Source organism: Octopus bimaculoides, chromosome 7, assembly GCF_046866305.1.
Source record: "Octopus bimaculoides isolate indiv1 chromosome 7, ASM4686630v1, whole genome shotgun sequence".
NCBI lineage: Eukaryota > Metazoa > Mollusca > Cephalopoda > Octopoda > Octopodidae > Octopus > Octopus bimaculoides.
Window position 1 is genome coordinate 24,748,053 of NC_142934.1, and position 21,255 is coordinate 24,769,307.

General features: G+C 33.9%; 2 protein-coding genes across 2 annotated transcripts in view; one reads left to right on the forward strand and one right to left on the reverse strand.

Annotated features, from left to right (window-relative positions):
* Positions 1-21,255, reverse strand: part of LOC128248344 (uncharacterized) — a 41,411-nt gene that overhangs the window by 10,266 nt on the left and 9,890 nt on the right. The window contains exon 3 of the mRNA XM_089355884.1: positions 15,227-16,774. Within this exon, the coding sequence (XP_089212010.1) occupies positions 15,227-16,376 (1,150 nt within the window). The 5' untranslated portion in view covers positions 16,377-16,774. The remainder of the gene's footprint in view (positions 1-15,226; positions 16,775-21,255) is intronic.
* LOC106872821 (uncharacterized) lies at positions 669-6,920 on the forward strand. The gene is made up of 2 exons (XM_014919945.3): positions 669-979; positions 3,311-6,920. Exons 1-2 carry the CDS (start codon positions 878-880, stop codon positions 4,169-4,171), a joined length of 963 nt encoding a protein of 320 aa, XP_014775431.1. The 5' UTR covers positions 669-877; the 3' UTR covers positions 4,172-6,920.

Consider the following 21,255-nt stretch of genomic DNA (forward strand, 5'->3'; position numbering starts at 1 on the left):
CAGTGGGTGTTTGGTGCTTTGGAAAGGGATACAAGATGTGTTTTGGTGGCAGTGGAAGACCGGTCTGCAGACACTCTTTTAGAAATTATACAAGAGCATATATTGCCTGGTACGACTATTCTTCGGAAAGTTATTGGAACAAATTCGACACCAATATCCATGTGCTTGAAACATTATAAGTATCACATTTATTTTTAAACTTAAGTTCATTTGTTTTCTATTTTGATAAATTCTCTCTGTTGAAAATTATATTTTTTATATTTTAAATCATTTGCAATTTCAGAAAATATATTTTTATATTAAATTTGCGTTTTCTAATTTGATAAATTCTACGGACACAAACGAAGGTGGGCGAGTGATAGATAGATAGACAGACAGATAGATAGATAGATAGGCAGACAGAGAGACAGATAGCTCCGGCCAGTCAGTAGCCAAAGAATCAACTCAAACCAGCAGTAACGTTCCTTTTCAGATTTTTCTACTTTCACTTCTGACAGCTAACCATGACAGTGCCGAAAATAAAAAAATATATTTACATATTCATACTCAATGAATGATTTCCTTAGCCCCAATTAAAACAGCGATAAGTCGTAAACACTAAAAATCACTGCTGGATTTACGAAAGTAAACAAAGCAACCTCGATGCATGGATCATTACCCTGCTCTCTAGTGATTAGAGGTGAGTTCTCACCGTACGAACAATGTCACTTCCGCTATGTCATCTTCGCTCCATCTGGAGTTGTCAATATGTTATTTATTTTTATTTACACATATACTGTAATAGTAATAACTAATTAACTCCTGTAATTAACTTGAGAGATTGTTCATTAACCAGAAGACAATAGAGAAGTAGAAAAATGTTCTTCTCAATCTATCAATGCCCTCATCAATTTTAAGTCTTGCTCCTTCTGTATATCACTCAATTCTATTTAGAACTCAATTACATCTCAATTATTTAATCTACGAACTACATTGTTGCGTAAGTATCATTTATAAATTTTACACATTTATAGAATATTTCGAAACTCAACTGCTATTGTGCCTACAAGAAACACGTGGAGGTAATGGTGGGTAACCATTTTATAAAATCTGCTAGAATTGAACGACAAATGTAGAAGTTTCTTATCTATCGGGCTTCATGTGAATAAAATATGCTTCATTAGTTGGCTAGGAAAGAGTTGCAGAAAAAAGTTGAGCGGACTTTCAGAATACTTTTTTTTTTTTTTTGCGAATTTGGCTTTTTCTTTCTTTAGAAAAGGGCAAATACGCAAAAATTTTGTGAAAAGTACAAAAAATAAAAAAAAGTTCGGTTATATGGGTGCTTAAACCAGAATTCCGCCGTTTGTTTCCTTCATTTTTCAGTATTCTTGTTTCATCGAAAATTGTCAAAGAATTTTTTTCAAAACATTCTTCCAATCCGTCTCCCTTTCCTTCCGCATGAGATAATGATAACTATTCCGAAACTTCTCCAAAAATCGTTAATATAATGTATATTCAGTTAAAAACATGGCGTAACACGTTAGATTTTATTTATTTTGACTGATACCATTTGGAAATATGGGTAATGCCTTTACATTGGGGATCTCCTACACAAATCTTGGAGAAGTAATGGAAACAGTCGCGAAATTTACAAATGGAGGAAATGAAACTTGTCAGTTACGAATGTTGATTAATAAAACAAAATTATTGTTTATAAACAGAGATATTGATATATATTCGGTTGAAATTGTTCTTTATGTATCCAGTTTCATTAGATTATGTTTTTGATGCTGTTCATAACAATTTTAAAAAGATTACTTACATTCTTTCGAAGGATTTAACCACTGAATACTTCTTAGTGAAATTTTCTAAGGTGTTCATTGCAACTTTTTATTTTTTAAATTTTAGCAAGATAATCGTAATCTGTGTTATAGAAAACGTATCTCAGGGAAATTTTGTTTCCCCAAAATATGCAATTCACAAAGTTCGGTGTCTAGGACTGCATTGTCATCTCCCCCAAAAGTTATTTCCCTATCCCACCATAATTGTAATTTTCACCATCTAAAATGTATCTCTGAGAAATTTCATTTAATACTATTAATTCTTTTAGCAAGTTATGGGGTTGGTGATACTTCTGTAGTTATACCTTTTTGAAATGTTTTCAAGCATATTTGCAAGAACTTTAGTTAATGGATCCTTGAAATTCTGAGTACCACTAACAATATTTGTAATTTCAAATTAGTTTATAGTGTATATTTTGAAAACAATTCTCAAAATAGTATGTTTGATTAATGGCTTGAAGTATTATTTTTGTAATTTCGATTGCCATTACCTGATGTCACTTTGTTCAAGTAACTTACTAAATGCATACCTTATTCTTTCCTAGTTGACAATTGATTCCATTCCTTGGATTATTGCAGATGACTACTAACTTTTTGTTTACACATTTCATTATTCTGTTTTTATTTAAATTCCACAGATGTTAATATCTTTCTATACACGTTGGTGAAAGCTTCATCATCATCCTTTGATATCTGTCTTCCATATTGGCATGGTTTTGATGATTCCATAGGATTCGATAAGCCAGTAGACTGTCATGCTTCAATGTCTGCTTTGACATGCTTTCTACAACTGGATGCCCTTCCTAATGGCGACCATTGGATGCAACATTAATAATGATAATGACTTTCATTTACAAGTATAAAGTCTATATTTATTGTTTTTGAGATGGTGTAGGAGTTACTTTCATTCCAGCACCTTTCATACAGATCTCTCAGGTTGAAAACTTTTGTTGCTATACCCCTGTTGGTCTTTTTCAATTTGTGATGATGACAAGCATCACAATGATAATATTTTGTACATCTACAGCAGTGTTGACCATTGTTAACTGGTAGTGTGTGAAAACTGGAAGAGGTCAATGAAATTAGAAGAGTCAAAGTAATTTTGTGAATATAAGGCAAATATCTGATGTGTATATTTTTCTTTTCTGTTGTTAGTGTAGTTTACTAATATGGAAAACTTCCTTTTAAAGAAATTTTTGCAATAACAATTGTTTTCAATGTTCCTGTTGTGTTCAGAAATTACTGATAAAGAAAGGAACTGTAATTGTCAGTATTGAAGACTACAATGGAGTTACAATTATCCTCCCTGGAATTGAGATTATGAAAATTCTTATTCTAATGTTTAAGTGGAAAATTTACCATGAAGTTTTAATTGTACAGACTAATGTCTTGTTATATCTTGTTAACTAATGCAAGTTTAATGATTGTTTATTTTCTGGTTATTAATTACAAGATTCTATCATCATAAATCCCTATTCTATTTTTAACAGCCAAACCATCACACTTTAATGAAGATCATCATACAGGGAAATTATAAATTAAAAGAGAAAATTATGGATCAGAAACTAGAGCCTGAGAATATTGATTCATCTATCCATACAGAAGAAAATACACGAAAATACACAAAAATAACTTGCCATGAACATAATCACACAAATGAAAAACTATACCAATGTTATTTATGTGATAAAACATTCTCTACAAAGGGTCATTTATCTTCCCACATATGTATCCAAACAGGTGAAAAACCCTACCAATGTGATATCTGTGGTAAAACATTTGCCTACAGTGGTTATTTGTCAAACCACAAATTTGTTCATACAGGAGAAAGACCATACTCTTGTGATATTTGTAGCCAAACATTTACTAGAACTGGTCATTTGCTTGATCACAAACTTGCTCATACAGGAAAAAAACCATTCCGTTGTGATTTTTGCCATAAAACATTTTCCATGACTAGTGATTTACATTCACACATTTGTATACACAGAGGAGAGCGACCATCTTATCATTGTGGTGCATGTGGTCAAACATTCTTCCAAAGTGCTAGTTTAGATCAGCACAAATGTATCCACACAGGAGAGAAACCATATCAATGTGATAGCTGTGATAAAAAATTTTCTACAGAAGTTTCTTTGTCTTGCCACAGACGTATGCACACAAGAATAAGACCTTTATACCAATGTGATTTTTGTGGTAAAGCATTTTCAAGAGGTGATTCTTTTTCTAAACACAAACTTATCCACTCTAAAAAGAGACCATATAAATGCGATAGCTGTGGTAAAGCATTTTCTACAAAGACATTTTTGTCTTACCATGAACTTATGCACACAGAAGAAAAACCTTCATAGAAGTGAGTTAACTTTCCCACAAAGATATTCACACAGGAGAAAAGCTATTGATATACTATGAAATTTGTGGTGAAACTTTTGCATAGTCATTTCTCTCAACACCTATATTCACAGAGGAAGGAAGATCATACCATTGTGATATCTGTAATGATACATTTCCTAAAAGTAAACATATCCATAAGGGAGGTAAATCATAGCTATGGTGACACTTTGTAATAAACAGTTACCATCAATTAATGTCCAATTTTCTATACTTGCATGGATCTGATGAAATTCTTTGAGGCATGTTTTCCCTAGCTAGATGCCTTTCCTTTCACCATTTCTCACTTGTTTCCAAGCTAGGTAAAAGATGTCACTTGTATGATGGCGATAATCATAATTTTTGCATGATGTCAGGACAAGGAGACACAAACACATACATGCACACGTATGAACCTCTTTCAGTTTCTGACTACCAGATCCCCTCACAAGCTTTGGTTGGTTAAAATTATTCTCCACAATATAAAAATATTTATCTTGCTCTGAAATAATTTAAAACTTGATCTCACTAGAGTTAATAATCAAAGGATAGGAATTTAGCTCCTAGTTGGGACTCAGTCATCATCAGTGCCATCATAACTGCACATATTCTCTATACTTGTTTGTACACCCATAAATATCCAGAACAAATCACTTGCTGCTGTATTTTTGATAACTGGTGTCTCTTAGAATTCTATAATACACCATGATAGTGTTAAACTGACACCAACCTAATTTATTTTGTATTTTGCTTGATATATGAGTGTGTATATGGGGTGGCTGAATGAAATCTAGTTCTAAATTCACAATTCCTTGGTTATTTCATCCAGATGATCTATTCTAGATGTTCGTCATTATTGTTTTAACACATATTCTTCCATGCTTGCATGGACCAAATGGAGTTTATTGAAGCAGATTTTCTATGGTCAAATGCCTTTCTGTTGTCAATCTACCTCTGTTTCAAAACAAGGTAAAAATTCCTCATGGCCCGACATGTTTTTGCATATATTAGAATTGAATGATACTGTTTGTATAACAGTGACACTTGTTTACAACTATCATGCTGTCAAAGAGACACAATCATATTCTTTCTCTTTCTCTCTCTCTCTCACTCACGCACACACTTGTATACAATGGGCTTCTTTCAGTCTACCAAATACACTCATAAGGCTTCGGTTGGTCTACAGCCATATTAGAAGTGTCATGCCTTGGACATCCTTTTATATTTATGATACCTGAAATAATTGCTTAGTTTGTTCTCTTTTCTATATTATTAATGTATAGTAAACTGAGTGTTGGTAAGACATGTCTGTTGTTTCCATCTAGCTTACTACTTGGATAATGTTGGTAAATCATTGACAGTTTTATCAGATGTCTGAGAAAGTGAACTTCTTGATATTGGATTATTTATTCTATTGTTTATTGCTCATGCTCTCAATTTACTCAGCTAAATAAATTCCTTACTATTGTGGACTTAATTCAATGATTGCAACTACAAGAAATTAGTGAAAAAGATTTGCAACTCTAATAGTTGGCCAAATAATATTTGGAGTTTGTTAACACTTAAATCATGATAATACTGAATGAACTCTTTTGATACCAATGTGCCTGAGGCTGCTCCTGAATCTGTGATACATACTTCCTCTTTTTAAAGTGATATAAGTTAAAAAACCTTTCTATATAATTTCATGTTCCAAGCACCGGGTTGATAAGGAGAAAGGTATCCTATTGAATTTTTCATTATTTTTAAAATTGATTAAAAGAAAGACATTGTATATCAAGAAGAATATGATAGCAAAAAGGGCAAAACTAAAGAAGGCCTTATGCTGCAATGAAAATTTTACACAGAAGCATATGAATTAATCGATGTTAGTGAGGAGCCAGTTAAAATAATTCCCTTTTCAGCCACATGATTGGCAAGAAGTAACTATATAAAACAAATTCTTAGTGGGATGCTTTAAAATTGCATTTTTATGTGGCATCTAGTTATAAAATGTTTTATGTAAGATTACTTGAATGCAGCTAACAAATGTAATTTAACATCTATGAGACTTGTGTTGTGTGAATTTGCTAAAATTAATGTGCTGTTCAAAAAAAGAAATGTTTGATCACTGTAACATGAACAGCATAGTTTTACAATTTATGGTTACAAGAATTTTGTATACTCAATGTGAAATTTGAAATGAATTTAGACATTGATTTATAAACATGCAGTCATGGTTGTATGATTAAGTTTTCTTACTAAGTACATTATTATGAGCTCAGTCACACTGCATGGCACCTAGGACCAACCAAAGCCTTGTGAGTAAATTTGCCAAACAAATTGAAAGCCCAGCACATCCATACATGTATGAGTGCTTGTGTCTCCTGGTCTTGTTATGTGATGTTGTAAACAAGCGTCCCCTTCATACAAGTAGTGTTGTTTGTTTCCACTCTTCTTTGGAAATGTGTCAGATCATGGGGAAAAATTACTCTGCTTGGAAGCAAGTGAATGCTGGTGACAGGAAAGGCATTCAGTTGTAGAAAATCTACCTTATAAATAGGTGACTTTATATATGAGCTGTTTTAACAGTTTTTAACCAATAAAATTTCATCAAAAAAATTTTCTAAGAACAAAGCCACACATTAGAAAAGCTATCTAAGCCTCTTGAGATGTACTCAGAACTCTTAAACAGTGTAGCTAGAAATAGTGAAACCCTTCAGAAGATTAAAAATCATTTCTTCATCATCATCATCATTGTTTAACGTCCGCTTTCCATGCTAGCATGGGTTGGACATTCACCTTTCTTTTGTAGGTCTGCCTTTAACTTTGACCAATCTAAACTTGGGAAATAGAGAACTAGTGGCTCAAACTGTTAACACACCATTGGAAAAGTATACTAAGCAAATTCTTAAAGACAAGTTAGAAGCCTGGTGTAGACCAACAACACCGAAAGATGTAGGGATGAATCTGGCTTGCTAGATTTGTCATGTGTTGTCTGTTTACAGCATGCCACTAAGCAATTTCTTGGTTGAAAATGTGTTTCAAAGAATAACCTCCATCAAAGCTGAGTGAAAAAAACAGGATGGTTTCGATACACTTTCTCTTTTACTCGCTACCCTGTTTTGCAAATTGTGCCAATTCTGCTGGGGGACTGCCATTTTGTCAGTTTTACAACTAAAACTCAAAGTAGTTATATTTGTTACTGATTTTGCTCCTAGTGAAGCTACAGTGAGAAAGAAATTAAGGAAGAGAATGAAATTTTCAATGCACTAAAATATAAGGCATGAATCATAATGACTTCAAAGTTTGGCACAAGGCCAACAATTTCAGAGGAGGCTGCTAGTCAATTACAATTGACCCCAGTGTTCAACTGGTATTTATTTTATTAACCCTGAAAGGCAAAGTCGACCTCTAGAATTTGAATTTAGAATGTAAAAATTAACAAAATGTCACTAAGCATTTTGCCCAGCATGCTAATGAATATGCCACCTCAGTGCCTTAAAGGTATGAATCATAATGAATGTCTTATTCAGTTATCAACTGTGTTAATTAGAACTGATCTACAGGAAATCCTTATGTTTATATATTTTCAATTTGCCAGCTATATTTTCATTCTGGGCTACTTTCTAATACAATCTGCCATTTTTCATGAAACTGACCTGGTAACTCTGTATCGTGGCAGACCTTAAGAATTGAAACTGAAAGGGAAAGTTTTTCTTCCTTGAATGCTCCTGTTGTGTGTAAGATTGATATTGTTGAATATTTGCATGTAATTTGATAAATTTCAAATCCTTATATTTTAAAACTTTCATTACTATATTTTCAATGAAATAGGCTGCCTTCATTTACATTCATTTTGAAAAGAATGAAGAATTTTGTGAAACAAATTTTGTCATTTTTAAGCTAGTGTTCAGAACACAAATTAACTGAAAATTTTGATGGAAGGTTTCAATTTAGATTACTGTAAATTAGGAAGTTTGTATTATAGAATCAGGAGGAGTCTCAATAAGGTTGGTACCAAAAGAGTTAATCAAGGTAATATCATTTTCTGATACGTATTGACTATCTGGTGAAAGTTGTTGGTATAAATGCTTCCATGGATATTGGTCACAGAACTTAATATTAGTTGAGTTAAAGTATGTTAGAAGAGTGTTTTGTATATTAGGTATAATACAATGTGGCCTCACTTATGTAATATAAGGAGTTAAAAAATTTGGTTAACTTGGATTGTCCATGCAGTCTGAAGACAAAAGATATCCCCTCCAGTGGGTGTGCAACATTTTATAAACACCAAAAAAGGGGGACAACTAGTAAAATTAAGTTTAAATTTTAGAAACCGAAGACTATCAGATATGAGTGGTTATGGTTATTGTTTTTAATGCCAACAAGTAATAGCAAGGTATGTTTCAGTTTTATTAGACCTACCTCCTCAGCAATGCATATTGTTTGTTGGTGAGATTTAGAAGTAATCAGTTTACATATAGAAATACTGAATGTATTGAGGTTTAATATTATTACCCATAAAATGGTTTGGGGAAATATTTCAGAAAAGCATTTTTCTTTCTAGATACATGTGCAGGAAGGTCCTAAAATGTTGTTTTTTTTTCCTGAACGATATCAGTGGGAGATAGCCTAAACAGAAACAAATGTTATATTCAGTAATTGAGCATCTGAAAGTTTTTTTGCAATGGAAGATAAAACATCTGATTCAGTTGTGTTATGTCCATTATCTGATTTAGTTGTGTTCTGCTCATTATGTTGGTGCTTAAAAACCTGCATCATTCTAAGTACACATCTTTAAACGTGTCCATTCCATTTTTATTTTAAAATGTTCAAGCCATGATCACCATTTTTTTTTAAAGAGCATAACCATCTTACATTCTGAACATGACTCAGCTTTTTTGAAATCATTCACACCATCCCCATCCCTTTTTCCAACAGGTTTTTTTTCCCCAAAGTGCATAACCATTACAATAGTGACTATTTCTATTTTTTGTAACCCAAAATCTGCCTTGTACCACACTATGCAATTTTTTTAAAGACAGTACTGGAGATACTGTAAAGCAGAATGCATTATGCTTTAAAAATAAAAGATGGAATGCCTTTAAATAACTGGCAACAGCAATACATACACACATTAGTCTGTGAGAGTACTACAGTCAGCTATGCTAGCAATAGCAGCTACATCTTTGTCAACACTAATTAGTTATGTTGAGTCCTGAAATTATCTGATAAACTCCATTTTATAATTAATACTAAATGCTTTCTGCACTGCATTTTAGAACTGAAAGCTTTTGAGAGTCTAAAGTAGGACATTGCCAATTCTACTACAAAAGCAATTGATCTGGCCGTGCTGCTGGTAGTTGAGAACATTGCTTCAGAGCATGCTATTGCTGCCAGCCTATATCTTGTGCCAACCAGGATGCCCAGTGGCTTTCTATTCAAGAATACTTTTAGCTTGTGAGCAAAGACATTCTTTTATGGAAACAATCCTATGCTATATCTTTAAAGAAGTGGACACACTATCTACTAATTCTAGTTAGTAACCGATCAGAAATCAGTTACCTTCATGTTTGATAATAGATGGAAGAGTAAAATAAAGGCTGTAAAAAAAAAATTTGGCCGTTTTCAATATGATATAACTGATAGGCCAAGGAAGGACAATGCTGCTGATGACTCTCTATCTTTGATTTGGTGTTTAGCTGTTGCTCTTAACCAGGATCTTGCTCTTTTCTGAGCTGAACTCCATCTTGTATATTCCTGATACTTTTTAAGCTCCAAAGGAGTACTGTGAAGCAGATATTTAACATTAGACTGCTCACTAAGAAGCATCTGCAATACCAGTCTAACTTCATCAACTTCAACTTCAAAAGAGGCCTTTGACTGTATTTGGCATGATGGTTTGTGGTAGGTGGTGAAGAATTACAACTTTGACAACAACCACATTGAAGTAATCCAAGCACTGTATGAAAACTCAATCCATGCAGTTCACCTGAACAACAACATCGAAGAATTCTTCAGGGCAACAGTGGGTATTCAATAAGGATGTACCCTTTCTCCAGTGCTTTTCAACATCTTCCTGGAGAACATCATGCAGGAGACACTTGAAGACCTCAACTCCTCTGTTTCAATGGGAGGACATCCCATTTCCAACCTGCAGAACTATGGAAGCTCACCATCACACCGTGCCTATGGTAGAAAGGATTATTATTAAGTTAATGAGCTAGCAGAATGGTTACTATGGTGGACAAAATGCTTAATGGCATTTCTTCCATCTCTACCTTCTGAGTTTAAATGCCATCAAGGTCAACTTTGTCTTTCATCCTTATCTGGTTGATAAAATAAGTACCCATTGAGTACTAGGGTTGATGTAATAAACTACCCACTTTCCCAAATTTCAGGCCTTGTACTTATGGTAGAAAGTATCATTATTAATAATCCATATTATCTATCCAACATATAACACTGATCAATTGTGTGAGTTCGGTAATAACAGAAATCTTTGGGGTTGTCACAATATCTATAGAAGTGAAATCATCAAAACACAATTTCAGAAAAGTTGATATTTAATATTTCGTATGTGTATTTGGTGTGCAAGATTCTTGATGTGGATACGTGTGTTGAAAGAAATACAATTAAACCTTGGGAGATAATAAACACATGCACTGGTTCAGTCCTTTATTAATTTATAAACAGTATTTAGTTTTGTGTTGTTTTTGTTTTGTTAAATCATTTCATTGCAATCTCTTCAGTAACTTGTCTCTCCACTTCCATTTATTTTGAATGTATGATTTAGCGTTGTTTTGAAATTGTCTGGTATGAGCATGTGAGTGTGTGTTTGTTAAATTTCGTTCATATCAGATAAGATAGAGACTTTGGACTTGGTTTTGGTTTCCTTTCTGTTTTCTTCGTAAATGCATCTTTTTTTTTTATTTATGTTCATGTTCTGTATTTCATGTGTGAACAACATCTGCAACCATGGGTAATTGTAAGGCTTTTATCTACGTGTACTTGCTATTCAAAATTGGTTGCGTTTCAGTTATGAGGACTGACTCTTGTATTTGCCGTAACGATGCGTCATTAGGGTGTCTAGACAGGATTTCTATGCTAATTCGGTCCAGTACACCACCATGTTGTTCTTTGGCATGCTGGTATAACACCAAGGTTTGTTTATGATTCTTATAGTCCCTCCAATGTTCATTTACACGCTCAGCCAAACTTCTCGCCGTTTCACCTATGTATGCCGTGTTTCCGTTTTTACAATCACCATCCATACAGCTTATTTTGTAAACCACATTTCTGGCTTTGCAGTTGATACCAGGACTATATTTGCACACAATGCAATTCTCTTCTACACACTTTGTCCTTTTGAAGGGGTATGTTTTGCATATTATCGACCTAATGGATCTCCCTGGATTTCTATGACATTTATCTTCAACTTAGTACTTTTGAGGATTTTTCTAAATCTGCAGGCTAGTTTTCCGTGTGGTGTGGTGTCTATAAACATTACACCTTGGAACTTGACGGTATTGTACCACATGTTCTTTCTGTTTGTTTTGTCACTAATTCTTTGTAGTTGATTCCACTGTTTATTACGGTACCTAGGTTGTGTTTCATCTGTATCTTTGACAACAATCTCCTCAAATTTCTTGCTAGCTCCTCTGTATAGTCAGATCCTATCTTTCTGGCTGTATCCCGAAAACTGCATGTGATGCATGAAGTCTTGTATATGTCTTTGTCTCTCCCAAGGACTGCACAGGGGGGATATGTTTTTCATTATTCTGACTAAATCGGCTATTAATATATTAATTTTCACACTGTGTGATAGAGCCGAATTCTTATGGATAACATACTTTGAAGATATAGGTTTCATATAATGTGAGTGGAGGATTTGAATTTGTCGTTAATTGTTTCTAGCCAAAGTTCTGTGTCAAGTACCAGGAGTCTCTTGTTGGGTAATCTATTGTTACTTTGATGCTCTGGTGTATTGCATTAGCTGTATTCTGGATGTTTTCCATCACGATCTTCTCGTTCTCTTCGGTCTGAATGTTTGATGGTGTTTTGACTACGATGTTAATGTCATCCACATATCTCCCGTACAGTTTCATTGTTATCGAGTGTTATTTATTACCAGCATAATGCCTCTCCCAAGGTTTAATGATATTTAATAGTTTTATTTGATTTTCGTAATGGTTTTGGTTTGTAGTATTTTATGTACTGTTAATGGTAATTCATCCAAATAAGTTCTACTGAATGATTTCTTTAGAAATAATAATAAGAAGAAGAAATACTGTACTGTAAGTATTGACAGTCTGTATTTATCTCAATTACCTATTTATTTCCTCTGACATCTCCAAAGACAAATCTGAAGAGTTTCTTCAGAGAACTATGTGACAAATACTAAATGGTTGGAAAATAAAATGTCATGTTTTTATTCAACACAAATTAGTGATCAAATTCATAGAAACAAATAAAGGTTGGTAGACAATTTTAATAAGAATTTTAAATGATAAATTCAATTATTCATGTATTTATTGTCCTCATCATTTTGCATCTACTTTTCATACTGTCTTTGTTTGGAATTACTTTTGTCTTTTGCATTTCAGTTTTGGCGTGGTTTCTATGCCTGGATACCCTTCCTATCACAAAGTGTACTGGATGCATTTTGTGGCACCAACACTAGAGAAGTTGTATGTTCATAAAATGTTAGTAATGGAAGTGGACAAACAGTAAGTGTGAATAATGGATGCCAATAACAGTGGCCTGGAGAAAATGGAGTGATGACCAGAAGTATAGAAAGTGTTATATATGCGGTGCATGCAGATCTGATACAATCCCTCATACATGTCTTGTGACGAGCAAGAGATGGAGTTATAAGGATGAAAGAGATTAAGTGTTAGAGAAATGGGCAAAGGTTCAATGACATCCCTAGTTACATTGGAAGTTATGGTACAATGAATAGGGGCGATCCACTGATACACTGGCAGTAGTGTATAGTGAAAGTGTAAAGAAGAGGATGAATAATGATAAGTGGTAGAAGGAAGAGCGTTAGAAAGACAAGAAGTTATCAAAGAGGAGGGGCAAGGTGATAGCTATATATGTATTATGCCTGCAGGCTAATAAGAGGCATAATATATATATATCAACATATATGTTTGTATTTTACACATAAAATGATGCATTTAGCTTTAAAAATGTATTTTCATTTATATTACATTAAACTATTAGAAATGAAAATTTCACTGATGCCACTATTTTCAAAATTGATCCCCAACTCCTTTGTAAGTTGTACAAGAATATCTATATTTAAAATTTTAACATGTAGTACTTTGCTGCACTTTCATCATCATCGTTATTATTATAAAGGTGGCAAGCTAGCAGAATCATTAGCTAGGCAAAATGCTTAGCAGTATTTCATCCATCTTTATGTTCTGTGTTCAAATTTCACTGAGGTTGACTTTGCCTTTTGTTGTTGCCTCGTCGATAAATTAAGTACCAGTGAAACACTAGGGTCAGTGTAATCAACTAGTCCTCTATTCCCAAATTTCAGGCCTTGTGCCTTTAGTAGAAAGGATTATTATTATTAAGGTGACAAGCTCACAGAATCATTAGCACACCAAGTAGAATGTTTAGCAGCATTTTGTCTTTCTTTATGTTCTGAGTTATAACTCCACAGGGGTTGACTTTGCTTTTCATCCTCTCGGGTACGATAAAATAAGTACCAGTTGAACACTGGGGTTGATGTAATTGACTAATCCCCTCCCCCAAAATAAAAGTTCTTTGCTTTTTGGAATTGATTGAAATATATTTTGAAAGTACTGTTTCTAGAATAAGATTTGGGTGGAGGAAGTTCAGAGAGCTATTATTACCTCTGTTGGCAGCAAAAGAACTCTCTCTCAGACTGAAAGGTAGACTATATGATGCTTGTGTGCAAATGGCTATACTCCATGGTAGTGAGACATGGGCTCTGAATGCAGAAGGCATGCATAGGCTGGAGAGAAATGAAGGTGGTATGCCCCAGTGGATGTCGATCTCAAGTCCTTAATGCTAACGTTTCACTCTCATATAACATAATAATCCTGACATGAAGCATGAATACTGACTCTCTCAATATTACTTGACAACTACACTGATATTAAATATTTGTTATCATTATATTTCATTTGTTTATAGGTCATTGTAGATAACCATTCTGTCCCATCTCATTTTTATACTGTAACTGTATCCACTCTGTGATGCCTGTCCACATATTTCTTGGTCCGTCACATCTGTACCATTTACTTTTCCTTCCAAAAAATATATTTGTCTCAAACATTTCTAAGATATTGGTGTTATGAAGGGTAACCAGCTGTAGAAACCATACCAAAGTAGACAGTGGAACTTGGTGCAATTTTCTGACTTGCCAGCTCCTGTCAAACCATCCAACCCATGCCAGCATAAGAATTGGATGTTTTATGTTCAGTCCATGACACATGTCAAGAATGATAAACTAAGTTCAAAATTGTGAAGAATGTTCAGAAGTCTAAAACATAAAAGCCAAAGAGTCAGTGATATACATTAACAAATTCATTTATTACAAAATGTTATTAGTTATAGAAAATATTTTACTATAGATATCACATAGATATGATTTATCGCTTGTGTGGATACATTTGTGCGGAGTTAAATCACTACTTCCAAAAAATATTACAGTTGTACAGTTATTTTCTTTGCAAATATGTTGGTGCCAAGAGAAATGATCACTTTGTGAGGATGTTTTACCACAAACGTCAGTGTAGTAATGTCCTTTCACGTGTATGAATATAATGAATATATTTGTCAGAAGACAAAAATCACCACTTCTAGAAAATATTATTATACTATAGTGTTGTGACAGTCTTTCTCCTGTGTGGATACATATGTGGGAAGATAAACAGTCAATTGAAGAAAATGTTTTTTTTCACAAATATCACAATGTTATAGACTTTCTTCTGAATGAATACGTTTGTGTTGGTTTAAATTACTATTTTGAGTGAATGTTTGGCCACATATATCACAGTGGTATGGTTTTTCACCTGTATGAATACGTTTGTGTCGAGATAAATGACTATTTGTAGAGAATTTTTTATCACAGATATCACATTGATATGGTTTTTCTCCTGTGTGAATACGTTTATGTTTAAATAAACTACCGCTTTGAGTGAAAGTTGCACCACAGATATCACAGCGGTAGGGTCTTTCTCCTGTGTGAGTACGTATGTGGGAAGATAAATTACTACTTGTATAAAATTTCTTATCACAGATATCACATTTGTATGGTTTCTCTCCAGTGTGAAGACGTTTGTGTTTAGATAAGATACCATTTTGAGAGAATGTTTTACCACAGACATCACATACATATGGCCTTTCACCTGAATGAATATGTTTGTGCAAAGATAATTCACCACTTCTAGAGAATGTTTTTCCACAAATATCACAGTAATATGGTTTTTCACCTGTGTGCGTACGCTTGTGGCTAGACAAATAATCACTTCTAGAAAATGTTTTACCACATATATCACAGTAATATGGCTTTTCTCCAGTGTGAATAAATTTGTGTGAAGACAAATGATCACTTCTAGTAAATGTTTTACCACATATATCACAGTGATATGGTTTTTCTCTTTTGTGGCAACGTCTATGGGAAGATAGTTCATCAAGTGTTGAAAACCTTTCACTACAAATATCACAGTTGTATGGTTTTTCTCCTGTGTGTATGCGTTTGTGTTTTGATAAACTACGACTTCCAGAATATGTTTCACCACAAATATCACAATGGTATGGTCTTTCTCCTGTGTGGATTAATTTGTGAGAAGACAGCTGACCACTTCTGGAAAATGTTTTACTACAGGTATCACACTGGTAAGGTCTTTCTCCTGTTTGAACACATATGTGTGAAGACAAATGATCTTTTGTAGAAAATGTTTCATCACAGATATAACATTGGTATAGTTTATCTCTTGTGTGAATATCTTTGTGGCGAATTAACAAATTGCTGCTGGTGAACTGTTTATTACAAACTTCACACTGGTACAGCTTAGAGGATGAGTGAGTTAATTTGTGTTGTCTTAAATTCTTTCTTGTGAATACCTCTCCACATATATCACAAGGATGTGATTTCTTGTCCAGATTTTCCTGTATAGCAGTAGATGCATCAATATTCTCAGTTTCTGCTTTTTCATTCATAACTTTACTGTTTAATTTATACTATCTTCTGTAAGATGGTCTATTAAAAAATAATTCAAGTGAATTTCTTAAAATGGAATCTTATAATTAATGATGAGCAACTAAAAGAACATTAAAATCATCCGAATTAAAAATATATATTTTTGTTATATTAGTAATCACACATAAGAAAATTACAATTTCATGGTAAATCTTCCAATTTTCATCTGCACACAAAATATTAGAGTAAATATTTGTATAAGAATTTTTTTAGAAATATTCTCACTTCAAAGGAAATATTTCACATCCATTCAACCAAGAGTTGTAGATATGGGCTAACATCAGCTTGATGAAGTTTTTTTTAGTTTTCCAAGATTGACGATCCATGAAACATTTTTATCTCAGTGTCATCAGATAACCTGAAATAAAGACAACATAAGACATAAAGGATAATGAAATATTAACATGTTGATTATTGGAGAAAATAATTGACCACAGATATTGAAAGTTAGAACCGAAAGAAACAGTCAGAACATGATTACAGAGAACAGACACTTTGGTATAGATATGTAATAGAAATGAATAAGGACTAAAAGTGTGGATCTTAGAATACCCACTGGTGGATAAACCAAGCTCAGCAGACCTAGAATATCCTAAAACTATATTTTTCACCAGATCCAAAGCAAACAAAAATTCATACCTACATCATTCGAGATGTTGGTTACTTAATTGAATCAGGCTTCTGGAGGTAAAAGACCTATTGTGATTATAGTAACATTTAAATATTTGAGTGAGAAAATTCATTGTAGGACTTGAATAAGTACCTTAATGATTTTATTAGAGGTAGGGCAATCTTTTACATTTTCACCGTGGACTCAAAAGAATACACAAGGAAATTCATAAATTTGATTAAGTTTGAATGACGTGAGGCAAGGAGGAACCTGTAGTTTTGGACTAGGAATTCGTTTGAATGAAAAGATATGTTCAAGAAATGAAAAATTCCTTTTCTCTCGAAGTATCAGTTCTAAAACTTCAGACATTTCACTATACAGCATACTAGTTTATCAAAATTCATCATGTTCACTCTCATCTTTTCATGTTAATACACAACATGGGATACACTGAAGCGATACTTCTTGTTTCGCCGCCTTAACTACTTATTGTTTTAAAATGTTAATGATTCAGTTACTGTAAACTGAAAAGACACATTTGAATTTACAACAGTAATGTAAAGGATCGCCGAAGTTAAATGAATTATAATAAAAATTAAAAATAAATTTCCTGCAAAGTATATTAACTACGGGTTTTAAATTAAGACAGAAATTAGAGATAACGAAGCAAAGTAAAAATGAGGAGATGAAACTATCTCTTCAATGGAGCAAGAATGGCGCAGATGAAGTAGAAATGTAAATATAAAACAGAGAATGTGTAAATTATAAATGATACTTACATAATATAGTTAATAAAATGAAATGAGATGTACTGAAGTAGTGACTTATAATTGACAGATTTAAAAGAACTTTCATCTACTTCTTACAGGATATCTCTATTGTCTTCTTTTGGCTAATGAACAATGATTAAAATTAGTTACAGAAGTTAATAATTTACTAATGACAAGGTGTAAATAAATATTAAGAAATAATATGTCAACAGTGTTTATAGACACACTGATGAGACATAGCGGAAGTATCATTGTTCAGGTTGGAAGAACTTACTTCTAAGCACTAGAGAGTTGTTTACTGCTTATTCCTTTACCTGATGCGCGATACGTTACTGCTTTGCCCAAGATGGTCCAACCGTAGTTTTCTCTCTGCTTTTGCGGTACATTATACCAATGACTATTATTCAGCGTGCACTTGTTTTTGTCCAATCCCCACAACAGCTATGATTAGAATGACTTTTATTCTAAAATTGTCCAGCTGTCTAGGATTATTTTATCCATTGTGTCTACTCCCTTTTAAGACTATAGGATGCGTGGGGAAACGTTTATATGATGATATACTACTTTAACCCATAAAGCGCTGGGATTTGCACTTACATAGCATGGACTGCTGAGCGCATTTTATAAAAATGAGACTACTATGCACACATAAAAAACAATATAATGGTTGCAAGTTTTATTTCATCTGAAAAGTCATTAGTTGAACTATTAATCATCTTGTATTCTGGGAGGTACCAGAGTGTTTGAGTAACATTAAACCCAGATCTAGTTCAAAACGGGGGCACCAGTATTTTCTTAACGAAACACTTTGAAACTTGAGACACTGGTAGAATGTGTCATATAAAACATCTTTTTCTCTTAGTCTTCTTAACTAAAAAACGTACATCGCAAGTTATTTCATGTTAAAGTTGTATTTCTGTAATTTCAATCAATGACTGACGTCCATTCAGTCGAATACAGTAAGTGCTGACTATATAAACAAACGATTCTGGCGGTGATAAAATTATTATTTCCTTGTCAAAAAATGGCTGAAGCATATTGGCAGTAGGGTTAGGGTTATTGGTTGAAATTATCGAAATAAGACAATTTTTTACATGAAATAACTCCGAATACAAAAATTTTTTTCTGTTCTATAACACAAAATAGATAAGTATACGAAGTTTGAAAGTCTTTCGGTACCAAAAACACTACATAAAACATAAGTGAAAACTGGTGCCCCCGTTTTGAACTAGATCCTTAAATCCCAACAAACGTCCATAAATTACATGCATCTATCTGGGACACGATCGTGGCCCGTCACACCTTATGTGTTAAGATAGTTTTCAGAAACGAATTTTACATTTAAGATGGAAGGATATTAAAATAAATTCAATAATTGGGAAATAAAATATATTTGAAATGGTACTACTAAGGAAGAGTGGACCCGACGCGAGCACCCGCGCCAGTCAGTAGACGGACGCACGCATGCACATGCGCAAGTCAGTGACACCCGCGATTAAAAATGTATAAACTGTAAATCGGAGGGGGGGGGGGATTTTATCTATTCATCTATCTAATAAAACACAAATTTTGAAATAAAATCTTACCCAAAAGTAATCATAAAGAAAAGTGAAAATAATGAAATAAAATATTCGAAAGTGAACCATTCTGAAAGATGTTTTAGAATGTTCTGAAAACATTCACCCACCCACCCCGCAGTTTTCCCTCCAGAGAAACTCAGTTGAAAGTTACTGGAAAAATGCAAAACGCAAATTCAAGAGTATGATGGGAGTACACAAAATCCCCCGAAGGTTTGTTTTTTGTCGCGGGTGCCACTGACTTGAAAGTGTGCGTGCGTGCGTCCATCTACTGACTGGCGCGTTCGGGTCCACTCTTCTTAAGTAGTACCACTTAAAATTCATGTCTATTCCAACAATTTAGTAGGCCTCGTTGGACAATATATATAGACAACCAATAGTAAATAGAAAATAATGAGAAAGGCAGCAGCAGTATAGGCAATGTTAGATGAATAATGTTATAGTAGATAGTGTTAGAATCATAACTACACATATGTGCCCTTGGTCCGCTGACTTTATTTTTTCGTAACTTCTTGAAAAGTGAGAGTTTTTTTAAATAAATTTTTCTACAAATACTTATCAAATGGTGTATATTACAATTATGTCAAAATTTGATGTGAAAAATCGGGGGTGGGGGGAAGAATAAGTCCCTCAACAAAACAGATGAAACAAAGGTGAGGTATATGAATTATCCAAATCCTATCTCCATTTTTTCACATCAAATTCCAACATAATCATAATCTAAACCATCTGAAATGTATTTGTAGAAAATTGTATTTAGAAATACTCATGTTTAAGAAAGCTATGAGGAAACAAAGTAGTAGAGTGGGGGCACATATCTAGTTATGCTGTGTTAGAAAGACAGTGCTGGAGTAGGCGATATTAAACATTGATATGGTAAACAGACAGTGTGCTGTAAGCAATATCAGATGACCAATACACTAATATGGTTGGTAGTGTTAGACAAACAGTGATATGATAGGTAGCATTATAGACTGGTTTAGTAGGTTACTCTTTGATCTGGAAAAATTTCCATCACCATATTTTCATTGAGTTCCTCAGTTTTAGAAATCTCAAGATTTAGGTGACTTTTCAGAAACATTGTATAATTTAACATTTCTTCATAAAGCTGTGCTATAAAACTGTTTCAAGTTGAGACATTTCTTCACAGCTTCTTTATCTAGGTGTTTTTTTGCTTTCATTTTAGTTAAATCATATTTCTCAAGCCTCAAGAATAATCTAGATTTTTAACTCAGATTATGGAGATGGACAAATCTTTATTCCATTTCATTATGGAGACAATAGTTTCTTTCATTAGTCACATCATTTCTTCTGTAGAAGTTTACCACACATCCTTGCCTTTTACACCAGACATTTGTGTTTTTCATTTTGGAGTGTCTCTCTCAACTCAAATCATTGCATAGTTTCAGTCAAGCTTCAAGCAGTTCACTGAGTCAATAAATCTGTTTAACATAATCATCATCATCATCGTTTAACGTCCGCTTTCCATGCTAGCATGGGTTGGACGATTTGACTGAGGACTGGTGAAACCGGATGGCAACACCAGGCTCCAGTCTGATTTGGCAGAGTTTCTACAGCTGGATGCCCTTCCTAACGCCAACCACTCAGAGAGTGTAGTGGGTGCTTTTACGTGTCACCCGCACGAAAACGGCCACGCTCGAAATGGTGTCTTTTATGTGCCACCCGCACAAGCCAGTCCAGGGGCACTGGCAACGATCTCGCTCAAAAATCCTACAGGAGCCAGTCAGGCGGTACTGGCAACGGCCACGCTCAAAATGGTGCATCTCATGTGCCACCCGCACAAGAACCAGTCCAGGGGCACTGGCAACGATCTTACTTGGCTTGCCTGGTCTTCTCACGCACAGCCCATTTCCAAAGGTCT